We start from the raw sequence: 19,444 nt of genomic DNA, 5'->3' as shown, positions 1-19,444 counted from the left end.
TTGAAGGCATCGTCGGCGTCACTCGGCACAGTCTCGCTCTTGGCGTGCCGATTACTGATATCGACACCGAACGCAATTCTTTTGGCATCACGCTAAGTATATTGCTTGCAACCCTCCCGTTGCCGCGTCTGGCGAGATGGTTGGTCTAGCTCGGCTGGGCGGGCTCGCTCGCCTTCCGATTCCCGCGCGGTTCAGTCGGCCCCAGACCAAAATAGAACTTTGCGTTATTGCGGCATATGAGAACATCCGCGCCAGAGCAGGTCCTGTGCGGGAGGGTGGCGAAATCTTCCCAGGAGAGGTAAGTTGGCCTGGGTTTCAGTTTACCCATGCCGTCCGCGTGTGGAGGGTCAGCAAGAGGGGGACGAAAAATTGCCCAAGTGCACGACCGGGGGCCTGAGCCTTCAGCCGGCCTTCAATCAAGGAACAACATCCGGCTTGTGGGGTTGAGAACTTGCGGAGTTGAGGAAATTGGTCAGAAGACTGGTCCTCGATATGCCAGAACCGTTGCAATTCGTCAGGAACGGCTGGCCGTGAGGCGGGATGATGCCCCCGAACCACATGGGATCCTGTCTTTGGATTACGTGACAGGGCTAGCCGGTGCGGAAGGACTCCAAAATCCGACTGTGCCGGTGGAACATTCTGCTCGCATTCTCCATGAACCCAAGAGGAAGCTGCCCGTGAGATAGGAATACCCTGTCAGCTATCAGGCCAAGACAGCATAAGCGAGCAGGGAGACCCAATGTATTTTCAGGGGTTCATGGTTTGAAGTGCTACCGGCTCCAAACCTTGATATTGACATCCACCGACAACAGGGCTGTCCGCGGGATATAACGGCTCGGTGTCTTGGTTTGTGCTTGCACGGCACCGACATTTAGTGTTTTCATATACACGCTGGACTCCTATTGAGCAGATCATAAAAATTTTGCAGCCGCCAAGCCAAGCGATAACGAAGTTGATAGCGGACGGCATTATAACTGCCGAATTGAGCTCGGACACTCAGAGATCAACAGTGAAGTTGCCTCTCGCGTAACAATAATCAGAAGACTCTGAATTGAATGCGACATGAGGAGAAAAAAAGCCGCTTCAACGAATGCAACATGCGGTTAATAACCTCTACTTCGCGAAGTGAGGGATGCCCAATCTGATGCCCACCCCAAAGGCCTGGTAAGTTGGCGACAGACGCGCGCCCAGCTCGAGTGCCCACAGACTTGGGACGACGGATGAACCCTTCAACATGCACATCTGCGGTTAGATCGGGGTGCCGAATGCGTTTTCTGACACAAGAATCCACGTGGAACTGCGCCTTCGCCTAACGGTTTTGAGCATCAGCTAACGATTTCCGGGTTATGCAGCGGGTCCAGACGCTGGATGCTACATTCCAAAACGCCAAGCGTTGATTAAGGGGGACCTTGTCTTAGTTCACAATGGGCGCGCCTCTGTCCCTTGACCCTTGCAACCTCAGCGTGTTGTCTTTGCAACTCTCTGAGGCGTATCACCAGCCTCATGTCGTGCTTCAATGGCATCGATTTCCCAGAGCGTCTTGTCCTGCAAGACATCCCGACATTGTAAGGTGCACCTTGGGGTAAAGACAGGCATTTTAGGCTCGCGTCGGGTGGTTCTCGACTTCAGATGGCATCGCGTATGTCAATCACTCAATAAATAGAAAAGCTTCAGGGGATGGAGACCCACGTCGCAACAACTTCATGACTCGCACCGCTGACCCGTGACTCCATCCGTGTAACGGATAACCAATATCGCCCAGCCCACGGTCCTGGAAGACGTGCGCACTGGCTTTCGTACAAGACGATACCCATTTCCCACTTTGAGACCGCCGCGAAGTCGTCGCGCGTGGATGCTAACCAACATCTACGGCGTGCGGGTTCACGATGGCCTTTGATGCGGCAGTCGCATCCGTTACCCTCACGGGTAGCATCCTCTCTTTTCTAGCAACTACGGGCGTGTTAATTTCCTTCATTTTCTACCACGATCAACAACGCTCTTTCCGCCATGCTCTCGTCCTCAACCTGACGTTGGCCGGTAAGTCATTGATCGCCAGTTCTGGCTTCCCTTGGTGGAAGATGCTGACTCGAGCCTCTTTCCAAAAGAGTTCATCAACTCTCTCAACAATACCATATCAGGAATCATCTTCATCAAAGACAAAGATCTGAGGCCCGGCGCGGCATGCGTGCTGAACGGCATGATTGGGCAGCTATCTGTCCAAGCCTCCGACTTCTCCATCTTAGCCATAGCCGTAGTCACTTTCCTCACCATTACACGGAAGACGTACATGCCCAATACTTCGACATTCAGGAAGTTCATCATTTGCGCTTCCGTATGGGTGGTCCCGATTATCACGAGCGCCACGGCGACCGGCATGGGCCAGATGGAACCCGTCAGCGGCAACTGGTGTTGGATCTCCCGCAACCGACCCGACCTTCGATACTCCCTTACACACGGATGGCGCTTCGCCATCATCTTTACTACGATACTCATCTACCTCTACGTCTGGTGGTATCTCGGCCGCCACTTCCGCTCCATGGTCGACACATCAGATCCCCTCTACGATTCAACCAACTCTGGCTCTAGTGTCGGCAACGTCATGACCTCTTCGATTCGCAAAAAGCAAGGATTCGAGATTATCCCAACACCTGAGTTAGAAATGGACCAGTTCGAACGACCGAAGCCAACGTTCAAGGAACCGTTCAAGACGACATCGACACCGGACGACGACGAATTGAGGGAGTGGTCGAACAAAGTCAGCGGTGGTGTTGGTCCGACCGAGCGGACTGTCTCCTTTGAATCAGACGAAGGAGTCGAGCCCATTACAAAGCCAGCGAGGGCATCTGTCACCGCCGATGACGTGGAGGGACAGAGAAAAATGTCCGCAAGGATATCCCGCTTTGACGACAACGAGATGGACTTGAGCCAAGCTTCCGAGGCCAGATTCTCATACCTTGAGCAGGAGGATAAGCTGCAACAAAGCCAGTTCGGAGGGCCCTCTGCCTACCATCGCGACATGCGAAGGCCATCAGCCATGTCCGCACGGTTTTCCAAGTACGGGTTCCCTGACCTGTCCTCCAAGCGCAAGGGATCCAGGAGCAGGAGTTCAACTCTGGAGTGGCGCATGCCACCAAAGAGAGACTTCTCCGCCCGAGATTTCCCCCAAAACCCAAGCCTCAAGAACGTCGCCAGCAAGCAGCCCGCTGCTGAGAATGTGACGGCCACGATGATGAGCGACTTCCCGATCCGGTCACAGACGAGAAAGGTTGAGCGCGAGATCAAGCGCATGATGCTTCTCAACGCGTACCCCGTCATGTACGTTCTGTTGTGGATTCCCGGCCTCGTCAACCGTCTTATGGAGGCCTCTGGCAATACATCTCAAAGTCGAGTTCTGGCCGCCCTCCAGAGCTCAAGTCAATTTATTGGGTTCGCAAACGCGATTACTTATGGATTCAACCAACACGTCCGACATAGGATAAAGGGCGATGTATGGGGTTGGATACGGCGACATAGCAGGTAGTCGCCATTAGTGTTGGATGAGTTATGAATCAGATGAAATAATATAGTTCGAGAATACCCTACCATAGCCTTTAGTCAATCAAGAAGGATATGCATTGACGGATACAACTGTCTCTCTTTCCGCTCCCGACCCCAACTTTCAATACGTTGAACTTGCTTACACGACGGCTGAGAGTAGGCGCGGGCCTTGACAGGTTTGATGGTAACCTACCTGCTAACCTTTTCCCGTTTAAACTTTCGAGTTACAACGCGAAATCTCCAGCAGTTTACCTATGGCTAGGACACCCTTGAGAGTTGGCAATGAAAAGGGGAAATTATTACCCAACCAACCAGCTCCACAAAAACTTACTTTCGCAAGAGCGAAAGCAACTCAAGCTTTTGGGTGCAACCACCCCGTACCTCCCTCTTTCCATGCCGTCTTTATGTGCCACAAATTGACCTTGTAAAGCCCATCTTTCTCGTCTTCACTGAGCTCGATGACATGTTTTGATCCTCCGAGCAACTTTCTCTCGCTCGAGCCAAGTCCATCCCAACCAGTGTAAGGCAGAGCCAGATTGTTTGCGGTCAACGTCGCAATGGCGGCGTCATTGTCCGCAACGTCAATGCGAATGTTGGTTGCAAAATGGGTCGTATCCATCGGGCCCACAGTGTTGAGGCTGTGGGCCTTGACGTTTTCGAAGCCCGACACATCATTGCCGTTGGTAGTTAGAGTGATATCTGGGGTCACAGCGGAGGCGAGCAGAGACGCGTCGTTCTCGTCAAAGGCAGACATGATGTGGCACAGAGCATCGGCGATTGCTTCACGAGGCGTCAAATCGTTGAACATGAGGCTGAGGATGAGTCGTGTGAACCAAAGTAGGCGATATGTTTTACTTCTGGACACAAGCAAAGGATCAGGGTTCAGAATGCATGCAGGTTTGGACAGTGTTGATAGGATTCATCCCAGATCGCTCTTTATTGATCACATTCGTCCGTAATCTGTGGACATTTGTCCCAGTTTATTTGTAGTCCCCAAACCGTCAGAGCTGTGGAATGAATCGACTGACCTCCTTTGATGGAGTCTTTGTTCATCTGGGGGTTACCACCAGCCGAAGTGCCGATATCGACTCGGAAAGTTACCATTTCACTGTGTCCTTGCTAGCGCCCAAACATGGTTAGACTATTAGTCATTCTGGAATTTTATTGGAAGTCAGGTGGTTGAGCAGGTGCTGTACTCCCACTGCACAGAACTAAAGTCTTTTCGGTGGGTTCAAACGAACCTGAAGTTGGGGAAATGTACAGAGTAACATCGTCGAAGCCACAGGCCCGCAGGGTGGCCCCGCCTCGCCGACAAAGGCGGGGGCTGATGGAGGACACGGAAAGCTCGGCCGACGACCCGAGCCCAGTCCTTCGCCCAGTATCTTCCAATCTCTGGGTGTGCTTTTTGTAATCGTCGGCGTTCGGCTTGTTTCGGAATGCCGAAGCATACGAATCTTGGCATTATGTACTTCCGTATCGTTCGGCCGGTGGCTTACGCGAATTAGCAGTAGCTAGAGCTGCGAGGTGGTATAGGATGGATTTGAAGCTTCAAGCTAGTTGCAAGCTCTAAAAGAACTCAATTTACAGGGTGCGTTATTGTAGAACCAGTAATCCTAGGACTTAGGCTAGCCTCGAGCACATCGCAAATCGATCAATATGCAGAGCACACTTCCAGCTTCTTGGTACCGCGAGCCAGGGTTCTATCAGTTGGAACGACGAGCGATATTCAGCAAATCATGGATCCTCGTTTCTCATATTCACCAGTTCAATGAGCCTGGGAAATACGCCCGCTATGAGATGGCAGGCTACCCTTTCTTCATCATCAAGGACCGAGCAGGAAACATCAACGCATTTCTCAATATCTGCCGCCACAGGGCTTTCCCAATTGTCCACGAGAATGAAGGCAAAGCATTCGTGTTGTCTTGTAGATATCATGGTAAGGCTCCTCGCATTGAAAAGCAAGATTTCAAGGTGGTCCTGACCGCTTCACAGGCTGGTCATACAGCATGAACGGAAACTTGGCCAAGGCTCCCCGCTTCGATCACGTTGAGGACTTCGACAAGGAGGAGTACAAGTTATACAAGGTTCACAGTCATGTGGACCGCCTGGGCTTCTTCTGGGTGAACCTGGACGCCGCCGAAAAACCCACATTGAGCTGGGAGGAGCAATTTGGCGGCGTTGACACCCAGCCTCGACTGGAGAACTTTGACATGAGTGACTATGAGTACGACCACACCTGGTCCATGGAGGGCAAGTTCAACTGGAAGACATTGATTGAGAACTATAACGAGGTTGGTCACTCAAAGCGGAATACCCCGGTATTGTACTGGATAGTTGCTGACAATATTTAGTGCTACCATTGTCCCACGGCGCACCCTGGACTTGCACCATTTTTTAAGGGCAATAAGCAGATGAACTACGGTCTCGAAAAGTATTGGGTTGCGCATTTGGGCGCGAAGGGAGAAGAGCGTTCGGGCTCAGTCAGCCCGACGTACATGTTTCCCAACGCCTCTGTCACTTTGACGTGAGTCTTATGTCTCGTCACATCGAGCAAAGGCTTGATTACAGGCCTGCGACTCTGACTTTTATCACAGCCCGGTCTTCTTCTACATGATGTCCATCGTCCCGACATCTGCAACCACCAGTCTGATGCGGTACGAGGTTTACCGATCTAAATCAGCGACCCCGGAGCAAGTTAAGGAGAAGCTCGACTTCTTCAGTCAGGTCGAGTCAGAGGACAAGTGGCTGGCAAATGGCTCCCAGGCAAACCTCAACAGCGATACTTACATGACTGGGCCATTCCACCCTGACGTAGAGGAAGCCGTTGTCTATGTCATTGGCAGAGTCAAAGGAATGCTTCATGGGCACGTGGATGAGGAGAAGAAACGCGGAGCAGAGTGGTGGCCTGCTCGCAGAGGTCCTGTTCAGGCAACCAAGTCTTCTGCAGAACAAGATGAAGCGTTTTGCCGGGGTGTCTGCGAGAATTCCGCACTCCGTGGCGGCTCTGCCCCTGAAGGATTGGCATGGTAAAGGAGGATCCAGAAGAAACTTTTGGTAGAAATTTGTAACTAAATTTATTGTCATTTCATCTCCTGCCACTATGCAAGTCCCCAAAGCTTCCGTGCACCGCTGATCTCGGCTCAGGTCTTGGAAAGAGTTTCTAATTGTGGTCATCTGGTTGACCGGGTCATGGTAGACGTTACGTCAAGGCGGATGGCTGACGATGTCTATCGTCTAATGACTGAGAAATAGTCAGAATGTTGTACATATCAATAATTCACGTAGGCAGCTTTTTGGTTGCAGACAGTTGCAATTTGCACGTATGCTTGGAGCCTGGAATTCCGACAAACTCGACATATACAGCTACGTAAGCCTAGAGAATGACAAAGTTGTGTCAAGTGAAAGAAAAGATCACCAGGCATACTGATTAATGTATCTAATTCCAATAGCCGCTCTCCTTTTCCTAGATTCGTGCCTGTGCAATGCGAACACTACAAGCCCGAGTTCGTTTCTGCCTTGGAGATGGGCATATCGAGAGAAATCGACTGGGCACTTTCAAACGTGACGGTGGTGTCAGCATCGTAGGCCCGAAGCTCCAGTCTGGCCTCCTGGGCCTCTTGTTTAATAAGTCTCGTAATAGACTCCGACCTAGGCAACAGTCGCAACTTGAAGGGCATTGGTCGGTTTACCTGAGAAGTTGTGTAGGCGTCAGGGTCCGGCACAATCTCTTTGCCCTGTGTGATATATTAGCACGAGATTTGAGATGGAACAGCCAGGGCTCTCCAGTAACACGAAGAACTCACCTGATCGTCAAGGCCCGGAAGGATTCGGAAAGCCCAGAGTAGGGAAACAATCGTGAAGTAAAGACTTTGCTGCGCAAGAGCCTCTCCACTACAAACTCGGCGACCCCAGCCAAACGTGTTGTGACCCCTCTTGTTCGGGTAGGCAGGCCTGTCGAAGCCGTCCAGGAACCGCTCTGGCCAGAACCTGTCGGGTTGGGGATACTCCCGAGGGTTACGCTGAATGGCGTAGAGATTGCCAATGATGGCAGTCCCTTTCGGAAAGAGATATCCGTCGTAGACATCATCTTGAATGGGAGCATGGGCAGGTCCTCCCAGCGCAAACGGGGGTCGCCAACGAAGAGTCTCGTTGATGATAGCCGCAACGTACGGTAGATTGTCCTCGTCCGACCAATCAGGGTATCGGCCTTGGCCGATGACGCGGTCAATTTCCTCCTGGGCTTTGGTCTGAACATCTTGATTAAGACACATGGCCAGGATGAATGTCAACATTGCACTAGTTGTCGTGTCAACACCGGCGCCAATGAAGTTTCCCGTCAAATTCGAGATCTCGACCTTGCTTAGGCCATGTTCTTCCTTCTCCCTGAGGAGCCTCTTTGCAAAGTTGTCTCGCGATGCCTCCGCGCCCTCTGCAGACAAGGCATAGAAGTACTTGTTGGAGGTCTCGGCAAGTTTTCTGAGTTGGTTCGGGAGCGGATTCAGCCACGGCGGCATCTTGGTAAGAAATGGGATAGCCTCTGTGTACGTTTTCCCCGGGAAACCAAGGTTCGCGCTGCCGACAAAGGCTTGCGCAACCTTCAGAACTGTGTCATTCTCGCTGCTGATACGCCTGCCCCAAGCAATGACGGACACGATGGAGACGGTGAATCGCAAGGCACTCGAGACGAATCTCTCAGAGTCCTCTAGGCAATCCTTGATCAATAGCTTGGCTTCATTGGCTTGCATCTGACGATACGTTTGCACAACTTGGGCATTTGCGGCAGAATGCTATTTGATAAGAGGATGATTAGCCTTGAACGATGAAAATGTCGGCTCGTTGTTTTGTTATTGCCCTCGGAAACGGTTGCTTACGGTAAGTCTGCGATGTATACGCCACTGCTCTCCGTATTGAAGGCCGGCTTGATTGAACTTGTGAAGACCAAACATCTTGCCGGTTAGTGTCTTCACGGCTCTGGAAGAGTAAATATTTGCGCGCTTGTCACAAAGCTCGGACATTGACCAAGCATCATTGCAGATCATGATGGGGGTGTGGCCATCCCAAATGGTGATGATTGGGGAGTGATACTTCAAGGACCATTCCTCGAACTTTTTCCATTGTCTGATAGGTGGGATGTGAAAGATGTTGCCAAAGAGGGGCAGTGGAAAAGGCCCTGGAGCCATTTTCTGTCTGAGTCGGAGGACGCGAACATAGTCAACGAAGACGTAAATGATGCCAAAGGCAACAGTAGCCAAAGAGCATACAAAGATGAGCCCCAAAAAGGCCATTGTGTGTTTGGCCTTGAGGAGGGATGATATGGAGAAAGTGAAGTCAACGTTTTGAATGTGTACTGACGCGGAGGTACTGCCCGTCAGAGAAGAGGTCTGGATGGGAGGTCATTGATGTGCCTACATACGTTCTCAATCACCTACCATACACTTGTGTCCCAGTATGCTCGTTTGCCTCGGCCGGATTCGCTCAACCCGTGCCTTGGCCAACGAAAGGTGCATGGCCGTCGGTCACGTACGTGGGGGTTCAATGCGGGACAAATCGGTGGCCAATGAGCGAATCTGAAAATCAAATGCGACGTCCGCTGCCCACCGGCCGAAACTCCGTGTCCTGCATACGCTAGCCCGAACAAATCTGAGATAAGCGTCCTATAGCGATGCCGATGTTTGGTCCAGGGTTGCCATGTTTGAGCCAGGTGTACTTCATGTGATGGGATGAGAGAGGCCACACGCGAAATCGTTTGTTCCCCTTTCGAGCACGGGCGGATAGTGATCACAGCATCGATAAGGGCTACGGCAATATGGACAAGAAAGCGATAGGGGCGATGACAAGAGGGACAATGGCGATAAAAACCACGCTAAAAGGAACGATTGTAAGAATCGATGAAATACCAATATAAATGAAGCCCCTAGAATCATAGAATGAAGCAATAAGTAACGTCGGCAACTGGGGAGTAAAAGTCCTAGTCAAACCACCAAAGTAAATAACGAGCGGACTGAGAAGAATTTCTGAGGATGAAACCACGCGTCACTGTGCTTTAAGAATGCGACCATTTACTGACGGCTTTGATGATAGCTCAAATAACTCAATGCAGCGTTTGACTATCTTCTGACTATTTCTTTTCCATGTACTTGCGAGGCACCGGGATTGTGGCATAGTTTGACATTGCGTCCAGATGCTCCTTTGGCGAAATCGGCTTTCCTTCCTTCACGTAGGTTCCTAGCAACTTGAAGTAGTTGATGTAGTAGGCCGGCGTGTAGGTGTTGTAAAACTTGGCCTCTTGGTCGGTTGGGTTGCTGAACGTGTGCGGAGCCCGGACGGGCACCGTCACATAATCACCTTCCTTAGCGTCAATGATATCCTCGGTGCCATCAGGCTTAGGAATGTGGTAGCGAATAGTTCCTTTCGTCGTCAAGAAAGTTTCGTCGTGCATTTCATGCCAGTGCGGCGGCGGCCCCTTGAGGCCTGGTGGAAGGGTGAACTCAGCCGCGCCGATGCGATTGTCTTGTCACACGGAGTATACTTGTTAGCATGCAACTTGGAATGTGCCTCCAATCTCCACCACAAAACTTCATTTGGACTCATCGGGGGAATCTTACTGGTTCGCGACCCGTCTTCCAAAACGCGACAGGTTATCAGTCCTAGTTTGAAAGTTTCGCCAGCTTTGGCAGGCACGAAATTGACCGGAATTCCGTCCGTGGGAATGTCACGGCCAGGACCAATCTCAACATCGTCATCCTCCATGATTGCAAGGATGATTTGAAACCCGTTGGGGAAATGGGTTACAGGTGATATTACTCAGGAGGTGGGGGTTGGATACAGAACCGCTGAACAGAATATGATGTAGCAGGAAGGAGACCGAGAGGATTATATGTGAGCTTGCAGACGGACTTCTTCAAATTACTGCCTCATTCGGACCGGGCGAGGTACAATAAACTCCGGAACTCGAAAAAGTAAAGCTTAGTGATCCAAGTTCTGTATCGTCGGGGTTCGTTTCTTCGGCCGGGTTTTCCATCCGATGCTGCGGAGCGTGCTCCACCCCCGCATTGGACAAGCCGCGTCTGGGCCGAGCTCAATGATGGAAAGAAAGGATTACTGCTGCTTGTCGATATATTGTATAGCATAGACAGCCAATCGTCCGGGACTCGGAGGAAATGGACATGCTTTTTTTAATATTAAATACACTGACAGGCCATCGACATCAGACTTTCTCTGCTTAAATCTGGCAATCGCCACTACAATACCACCACTATGTACTACGAGCCAGGCAAAACTGCACACAACCTTCCGCATGATCCTTTCAAAGCATGCGTAGTTCCACGTCCAATTGGCTGGATCTCAACCGTCTCGGCCACGGACTCTACCGTACATAATCTTGCGCCTTATTCGCAGTTCAACAACCTGACATTTGATCCTCCCTACGTCATGTTTTCGGCCAACCAGAAACCAGATATGCAAAGAAAAGATACGGTCCGTAATGTCGAGTCGACCGGAAAGTTCTGCTGGAATCTCGCAACATGGGACTTGCGCGAAGCCGTCAACATTTCCGCAGAACAGGTTGGATACGCAGTGGACGAGTTTGAGCGCGCCGGGCTGCGTAAGCAATACAGCCATTCACTGCCTGGAGATCCCGTTCCCATGGTTAAAGACAGTCCAGTGAAGTTTGAGTGCGTCTATCACTCGACTATCAGGTTGCCTGCCAACCCACCAATGGGAACTGTCGACGTCGTCATCGGCAGAGTTGTAGCTGTTCACATCCACGATGACGTGCTTACAGACGGAAAATTGGATGTCAAGAAAACGCAACCAATCGCTCGTTGTGGTTACTTCCAGTATGCGGTCATTCGGGACACCTTTGACATGGTGATTCCCGGTATGGACGACGCCACTCACGCTGGGTTGGAAGGGAACAGCGGGATACACAAAGAGATTAGAGAGGGCAAACTGGGACAGAACGGCTCAAAGTAGATAAGGACTTGATCATGTTCCATAGAAGATTACGTAAATCAATTGGCATCCGGAATTGGGACAGCTATAAAAATGTGCTCGGATAGTGAAGTCATTTCATGTCCAATTTGTTCCTCAAAGGACTAGCTAGCGTTCTGGAAAATGCTTTGGAGGAACAAGAAGTCGGGCAAACTCTGAAATTCATCAGTTAAAAATTCCTCATCGATCATCATCGTATCTGACGGTGCCATCATATCTGGCATATCGCCGTAGTTGAAGCTGGGAATTGAGTTCTTTGACTGGTGGTCTCCCAATCCCGACATCATGGCGTCTGGCGACATGTACACGTCTTCGGTAGCATCAAGTGCGGCGTTACGCGGGCCAACCGTCTGATCCGATGCCTTTTGTGGTGAGAGATGGGGCTGCTGTTGGATAGGTTGAGGAAAGGTCTGCGCAGCTGACGGACGTCTGGCGGCCATGCCGCCATTCGATGGGGCTGCTGAAGGTGCACCCGTGAGCTGGGATGCACGGGATGCTCGCCTCTTTCTCTTCCCAAGAGCATCTTGCCGTATAGAACGTGCCCTCCCAAGCTGCCTTATGATCGACCTCCATTGCTGGGGCTTTTTGCCGCCCAGGAGCGAAAGGGGATGCTCCCATCTGAGAACAATAGCCTTTTCAATTGCTTCCCATGCCCGTCGTGATCCCTTACAGAGAGGGTCCTGTTGCAACCAGACGAGGACTAACGAGAAAGAATGCCATTGAGTGTACGAGCTGAAGAGCCAGGCCCAGGGGCGTGTTCGCGGATCCGTTCTCAGCTTGTAGTTCAACTCAATCACCTCAACGGCGACAAGGAAGAGCGTTTTACGAATGGTTTCCGACAAATCGTCTGGTTCTTGTAGTGGATTACATCCGTGCAATCTTACTTTGTGGAAAAGCATGCGAGTCAGAATCACCGTGACCTATGGGCTCAATCCTCAGTATTGATCCATTTGGCTGCATTTACCCAGTCAGATAAGGTGATTACTTACCCAATGGAAAGGGACTGTGGGAGAACATTCTCTCAGGTACTTCTGCGAAAACGCTGCCTCACAACCATCGATCCAGTCGGATCGCTCCTGGAAGGATAATTGTGAGTAGGGTTTCCCTGTAGCTCCGCAGGTCCTCCTCGAGTCAACCATGCAACGATACATGCTAGTTATCTGGCACCGCGCCAAGGTAAACGTCATCTCGGTGATGCCTCTTGTTTCGGGTGGGTACTCCATCATGGCCGGATGCAGTTGAGTATCGTTGAGATTGCGAGGCATTTGTGTATCACAACTGCTCATCTCGAGTCTGTTCATGTAATTTAGACAGGAAACTGCAATGACATCCATGGATGTTATTATCGGGCGGAAGTACTAACAGGTTGTACTCGCCCGAGTAGTCCTCTGCAGAAGGTGTGTCGAGGACCGCGATCTGCCACCATAGTCTTCGCCGCATCTCGATGTCGAACTTCGAAAGTCGAAACAAAGAACCTTCTCGATGAATTCCAAAGTTCTGAGCAAGTCTTACGGCCAACCCAGTGAGGTTCCAAGACAGTCTCGGCTCATGGTGCCGAAGGAAGATGATGTACAAGACCAATGCCTGTAGTGGTTGTATGTCTCCAGTATGAATGAGCATGGCGTCCGAGAACATTTGACCCATTATATCACGCATCAAAGAGAGTACCTGTGCCTGTGAGAGATTGAAGATTTCACCACACTCTTCCTCGCTAAGACTTGTCACAGCGCCATATTGAAGAGACAGCAGGATGCACCGCGAACTCTGTCTAGGAGCCGGGGCAGAAGGACTGGCTGAGGCGATCGTCGATTGTTCCAGCGAAGGCAAACGAAGCAATTTGGTGAGAGGCTCAACGCGTTCTTTGTAAACCTTCCATAAATGGTGTTTGTGCGAGTTGAGGACAGCCAATACGCGCTCTTTGCTCCCAGTCTGTTGTATTGATTCGTGTGTAGGATCTGGGTTTCCGGATTTCGAAGTCGTCGGCAAGGAATCGCTACACTCTTCCACATCTGAGCGTTCATCGTCCGTTGCAGAATCACTGCTAGCCTGTAAAACCGTGGTGAGAAGCTGTAAACACAACAATATGTGGCAAAATAGTGCTCACCTCAGCATTAAGAGTCTCCCAAAACCATCGTCTGACGTATGTGTCTCTCCCAGCATCAACAATTATTCTGCCGCCGTTCTCACCATCTTTGGTCTTTGGAACACTATCCTTCGACGGCTCCGAAGCTTGGCCATAGTCTTCAAAGCAGACTGTGTCATCTTGTACAAGAGCCTCAACGCCGACTTCAGTCGCAGGAATCTCGATGGTCGGTGCAGAAGCCGGGGGAGAGGGGTGCTTGTGCTCGCGGGTCCCTTCTGGCTGAGGAGGGGAAGGTGCTGAATTGCCTTGTCGCTGCTCAGGTCCTTTTGGTTCAAGAGTCTGAACAACTTTCTCCAGCCGTTGTAGCATCGCGACAAGCTCAGGCGCTACAGCAACTTCAGTCTGGGCTGTCTTGCCTGCCGGGAAAATGCACTCCCCGCCATACTTGACGCAGTTTCTGCACGGCTTTTGCTTATCGCACTTGACTTTCCGTCGGCTGCAAAGATTGCAAGATCGTCGTTTTCTCCCGGCATTGCTTGTCGGCGCTGGCGCTGATGTTACTGTTGGCGCTGCCGGCGCAGGGTCGGGATTAGGCGGCTGCTGTGAAGACGAAGCATTTGAATGCGCCATATTGAGAATAACACTCTGGCCCACTGGTCAAGAACGAGTGGCGGCACAGGAAATGCCGAACGTCGCGCAATGTTAAGACGAGCAACTCGGTAAGCAGTCCAAGGGGCGAAGCAGAGCTTCCGATGATTTAGAGAGATCCATAGAGGAGCTTTCTGAGGCTAACAGATCATATTCCTGGGCAAATACGACCCTGTCGGCTGTCGGCCGAAGTGGCCGACAATGGCCGCAAAAAGGCAAAGCCGTCTTCATGTCAAAAGTAGTCATTGCTTCGACTAGTGTCCAGTATATGAACAGAAAATTCATCTGGCAATCTGGTATGAAAGGATTGTGAAGATTCTGAGACATATTGAACGGACAAATCTTTTTCACCGTCGTGCTACATTCGAGAAGATGAGGTTAGCCTGCGAGGAGACACTGGTATCTTTGACCCGAGACACATCTACGGGCCTCCCAGGTGTTGCACTCGCCGTATTCAACCAAAGTGGTACCTAAACCTGCTCCAAATGTAACCAGTATCTTCTCTAAACTCTCTTTCCAGGTATTGTCTTCAGCAGATGCCTCGGCCGAGCCAAGAAAGACAGTAACGAGGAGATCACACTCGAAACCTTATTCTCTGGGTTCTCTTGCACCAAGCTACTCACCACGATTTGCGTGCTGCAACTCACCGAAAGGGGGTTGATAAACCTAGACGATGAGGTCGGAAGCATTTTGCCTGAGCTGAAAAGCCCAGATATTATCTTTGAAGGTCCCGGCGGATCTTTTCAGCTGAAACCAGCCACAAACAAAATTACCTTGCGCCACCTGATAACACACACAAGCGGGCTTTCCTACGATGCTATGCACCCTCTTTTGGTTGCTTGGCGAAAGTCTCGCGGCGAGGAGCCATTGGTAATGAGCGGGAGAGTGCACCAAGCCTTTTCTCTTCCACTCCTGTTCGAACCCGGTAGTAGTTGGGTTTATGGCGCGGGCCTCGACTGGGCTGGAATTTTGATCGAGAGAGTGAGTGGCAAGACTTTGAGCATTTACATGGACGAAAATATTTTCAAACCTCTCGGCCTGAGACGATCAACCTTCCACCTGCGGCAGCGACCAGACATTGAAAAGGACGTCGCTCAGATGTGGCTTCGCAATCACAAAGGAGAGCTGGTACCTATCTCATCACCGTACCCAGTTGATGCGCAAGATGGTTCTGGCGGCATGGGTTTGATAACCTCTAGCTCTGATTTTGCATCGGTTTTGAGGGACCTCTTGCGTGATACACCGCTACTCCTGAAAGTAGAGACGGTGGAAACGATGTTCATTCCGCAGTTCCAGCACGGATCACCTATGTACGATGGCTTACTCAAGCAAAAGGTACGCTTCTTTCTGCATCCAATAAGAGTCTCAATTCTGACGCGAAATCTTTCAGTCACTGCATGAACAGTTGACTGGGGATAGCTCGGGATGTCCTCAGGTCGCATTTGGCCTAGGAGGTCTTCTTACCCAAGGGACCGTGCCTAACTTGCCCGCAAAGACCTTGACTTGGAATGGCATGCCCAATATTGGATGGTTCATTAATCTCGAGCAGCGAATGGGAGCCATGTTTGTTACCCAATTGTTGCCTCCAGGTGACCCCAAGAGTGTCGGCATTCTAGGCGAGTTCTGGAGAGAGCTTTGGGCCCGACATGCGGGCTTTGAGGCGCCTTCTTGATTTGTTTGAGACATGCATATGCGACATTCGGTTGCATGAGATGATCTTGGCTGTGGCTTAGCATACAACACTGTTAGTAATTGCCTGGTTGTCAATACTGTATAGTTTCCTTCATCTGCAGCGATTATATGACATTTGTATCCCAGATATCCCCATCAACACTCTCAAACAGGAACTCTCTTGGGGCGAAAGAAAGGGTAAATTTGAACATTGTTGATATCCCAAACGCCCTCCTTAGTCAACGGGTCGTTCTTAAGCCGACCCAGGACGTCTTCTCGTGTGGGTGCAAAAATCAACATGGCGCTGCCGGTGATGTGCGGGGGCCGGCCGGGGTCCACGGGCTCCGCCAGAGTGGCTCCTGCACCGCCGAATGTTAGCTTGATGCATCCCTGTTCGGCCGGCGGCATACGGGTAGCCCACCTCCAAACACCCAAAACTTGGCGGGATCTGTTTTCAACTTCTCAATGTGTTGGCTGTTGTCAGCGTTCGTCAGCTTTCATGTTTCATGTACGATACCCATCTTAGCAGCCTGTGCGCTATGTGATCGACTTACGGGAACACGGCTGCTCTCCGCTCCACGACACCCGGAAAGTCAGGTACGCGGACGAGCCACTCTGAACACTCTGTCCCTGTGGCTGAGGATGTAGCCATAGCTTGATTCACAAATGAGGTTGTGTCAAATGAATCGTTGAAGTACGAAGTGTTGTATCGAAAATTCGAGAAAAGGTCGCCGTCTCTTAACTTGTCTGGTAACGAAAAAGGTCATGGGTCATTGCCTTGAACTCTGGCCACGGAATGCCTGGGCCGGAGGTGTCGGCCGAGCTACGCGGTTAGCCATCACGGCCAAGATGGACAGGGATGAGGCGCCTCCACTCGGTCAAGCGCTGTTTGTTTGTTTTCAAGTCTTGGTCACAAGATCGGCATTGTTTCGATGAACCTAATTACTAAGACTTTGGCTTGTCCCTGCTCTTCATTGCATTCCGAATGGAGTCGTAGGCGCGAACCATGTTCCTCTGAAATCATCCCGTCTACGTATGTCTCAACTGTCTCAACTAGGACACACGATCCACATCCCACTCGCCTTGCGCCAGATTGTTTTAGAACAGCCAGGCAGATTGTCGACGGCTCGTCAACAAGTGCCGGCTTTTCAGCACGTCGCTAGGAGGGTGAGGGTGGTAATCAGGTGTGCCTCGATTCGTTCACCCCCGCATTATGCCTGCTCCACTACCCGCGTACCTTATCGCTTGGCTAGTATTGCGCCCCTTCTGCCGTTGAGTTCCTTGCACATGGCTGGTGATAGTGAGACCCCTTTTTCAGAGGGAGAGGGAGGGGGTTCGTCATTGTTATCTTTGTCAACATCCCAACCTTCCGATTGCTCCCTTATCCACCGGAGCTGTGCAGGTGACGGACGACCCCTCTTAATGCTTTTGGGGTGGAAGCCATAGACCGGTTTAACTGCTGCTTCCTTCCCTTCATCCCAAAACCCGCCGCTGGAGGCTCGCAGATTCCATTTCGTGCGTTGTAATTTGAGAGCAATCATGAATTCTCCGGACACCATCCAATCCCGACCATACCCCGGCAATCACGAGACGGCAGATTCCATCGTGTCTGCTTGGAATCCTGCACAATTAGGAGACCTGAACCAGTCACAGCAGCAGACAGCAGGACAAGATGCCACCCAACCTCGCATTCAGGCACTTCCACGTCGGGTATGCATGGCATGTCGTCGTCGAAAGGTTGGATGCGATAAGAAGCAGCCATGTCATAATTGCAAGAAGTTCGGCGCCGAATGCGTTTATCCATCTGACAGCGCGTCGGCTGGGCGCCAGATGTTGACCGATTCCCAACTTTGGGAACAGCTCCATCGCCTGGAGCCCATGTTCAAGACACTGGCCGATTGTGTGCAACAAGGATCGTTTTTGCCTTTCTCCTCCATTTCATCTTCGTCGACTACAGCTCGCGAAGCAAACCTTTCCACCGACGTATCTTCAGCCCAATCTCGAGACCAACGGCCAGGGACCGTGGCTGAGCATCCATCTCCGGCGCCCCCAACGCCGCCCTACTCCGTAGGATCTACAGGCGCCGTCCATCGTGAGCAGCAGGTACCAGCGACTACACTCAGTGCGCCAAAAGATGCAAACGCCTTGACTGGACAATCGCCACCGAGAGAAGCAGAGTCCCTAGCAAGCACATCTTCCAGCACACATGCATCTAGAATGAATGGGGACAAGGTTGAAGCCGAATCGAACCTTTCTTGGTCACCATACGGAGTCTCAACGGGCAAGTTGGTCAAGGATGATGGTCGGGATAGATACGTGAGTGGAACCTTCTGGGAAGCCTTGCATACTGAGGTAAGTTATCATGTCTTCGCACCTATGATGCGGGTTGCTCATATTTGATGACAGGACGACATGAGTGACGGCATGATGAGCGAAGAAGAATCGGATTACGAGGGCACGGGCGCAGCCTTGGCACCAAATATCTCACAGTATTCTTTCATCTTCAGTACCAGCACTCGAGATACGGAGAGCCCTTCATCACACCCTCCACAACATCACAGACTCAAGGCCTGGCACCTTTTCAAGTCAAATATACACCCCGTGGCTACTGTTTTACACATACCGTCTGTCGAACAGATGGTGCTGGGAGCGATACAAAACCCGAAGGACCTAGCTCCCAACGTGGAAGCATTGATGTTTGTCATTTACTTTGGCGCCGTGAACAGTTTGCCAGAGGATGACGCCCCACTTCAGTTTGGAGAGGAACAGTCGGTGTTACTGGCTAGGTTTAGGCGCGACGCAGACGCGGCCTTTGCCCGGTCCAGATTGATGGAAACGGACGACATGCTCACCCTGCAAGCATTCGTTGTCTATCTGATTCTACTTCGTTGCCGCGACCCCACGTACTCCTGGACCATGACAGGCTTGGCTGTCCGTTTATCACAGTCGCTCGGCATGCACCGGGATGGGAGCACACTTAATCTACCGCCGTTCGAAGCAGAGATGCGACGTCGCCTTTGGTGGAACCTATGCGTTCTAGACACTCCAGCATCTGAGGACTATTCGTGCTCCTCTGGACTGTAAGTCAATCTTCACCCCCCATCGAATTACTCTTACTGATCCAGAATGATGCTTTAGCTTAGAGCTCAGTAGCTTTAACTCCAGGCGGCCTATGAATGTGAACGACTCCGCTCTGTACCCCGGCATGACAGAATACCCAAGGGAACAAGATGGCATCACGGACATGTCTTTCACCGCTGCTCGCTGCTGGGCGTCGAATCTGTGGCGGACCATGATCGACACACGCCAAATCGACACGGATACAGGGTTAAGCTTCGCGTCAATGACAACCACTGATAAAGAAGCGTGGGTTGAGAAGCAGCGAAAGATTATATATGCTCGTTTTCCTGAAGACCCAACATCTCGGGAGCCTCTTTACTGTGTAAGCGCACTCTCCATGATTCTTGCGAAGTCGGTCACTTACACGATACGGCCAGCTCACAATGTCCTTTA

The 19,444-nt window shown here is 51.2% G+C and overlaps 6 protein-coding genes across 6 annotated transcripts; 3 read left to right on the top strand and 3 right to left on the bottom strand.

Moving 5' to 3' along the window:
* Positions 1-1,886: 1,886 nt before the first annotated feature.
* On the top strand, positions 1,887-3,520 carry COL26b_008372 (uncharacterized protein; the record flags this gene model as incomplete). The annotated part of the gene is made up of 2 exons (XM_053181134.1): positions 1,887-2,037; positions 2,139-3,520. The coding sequence occupies 2 exons, from the start codon at positions 1,887-1,889 to the stop codon at positions 3,518-3,520; spliced, it is 1,533 nt and encodes a 510-aa protein (XP_053034881.1).
* A 369-nt stretch (positions 3,521-3,889) lies between these two features.
* COL26b_008371 (uncharacterized protein) lies at positions 3,890-4,345 on the bottom strand (the record flags this gene model as incomplete). Its single annotated transcript, XM_053181133.1, has 1 exon — positions 3,890-4,345. The coding sequence occupies one exon, from the start codon at positions 4,343-4,345 to the stop codon at positions 3,890-3,892; it is 456 nt and encodes a 151-aa protein (XP_053034880.1).
* Positions 4,346-5,543: 1,198 nt separating this feature from the next.
* COL26b_008370 (uncharacterized protein) lies at positions 5,544-6,567 on the top strand (the record flags this gene model as incomplete). Its single annotated transcript, XM_053181132.1, has 3 exons — positions 5,544-5,828; positions 5,937-6,061; positions 6,132-6,567. 3 exons carry the CDS (start codon positions 5,544-5,546, stop codon positions 6,565-6,567), a joined length of 846 nt encoding a protein of 281 aa, XP_053034879.1.
* Positions 6,568-7,028: 461 nt separating this feature from the next.
* COL26b_008369 (uncharacterized protein) lies at positions 7,029-8,576 on the bottom strand (the record flags this gene model as incomplete). Its single annotated transcript, XM_053181131.1, has 3 exons — positions 7,029-7,271; positions 7,341-8,324; positions 8,409-8,576. The coding sequence occupies 3 exons, from the start codon at positions 8,574-8,576 to the stop codon at positions 7,029-7,031; spliced, it is 1,395 nt and encodes a 464-aa protein (XP_053034878.1).
* A 1,079-nt stretch (positions 8,577-9,655) lies between these two features.
* On the bottom strand, positions 9,656-10,287 carry COL26b_008368 (uncharacterized protein; the record flags this gene model as incomplete). The annotated part of the gene is made up of 2 exons (XM_053181130.1): positions 9,656-10,008; positions 10,143-10,287. 2 exons carry the CDS (start codon positions 10,285-10,287, stop codon positions 9,656-9,658), a joined length of 498 nt encoding a protein of 165 aa, XP_053034877.1.
* A 708-nt stretch (positions 10,288-10,995) lies between these two features.
* Positions 10,996-11,511, top strand: COL26b_008367 (uncharacterized protein; the record flags this gene model as incomplete). The annotated part of the gene is made up of 1 exon (XM_053181129.1): positions 10,996-11,511. The coding sequence occupies one exon, from the start codon at positions 10,996-10,998 to the stop codon at positions 11,509-11,511; it is 516 nt and encodes a 171-aa protein (XP_053034876.1).
* Positions 11,512-19,444: the final 7,933 nt, after the last annotated feature.

The sequence above is a fragment of the Colletotrichum chrysophilum genome (assembly GCF_026319265.1).
Source record: "Colletotrichum chrysophilum strain AFK26 chromosome Unknown scaffold_73, whole genome shotgun sequence".
Classification (NCBI taxonomy): Eukaryota; Fungi; Ascomycota; class Sordariomycetes; order Glomerellales; family Glomerellaceae; genus Colletotrichum; species Colletotrichum chrysophilum.
Note: the sequence above shows the minus strand (reverse complement) of the source record. Positions and strands in the feature narration are given on the sequence as shown.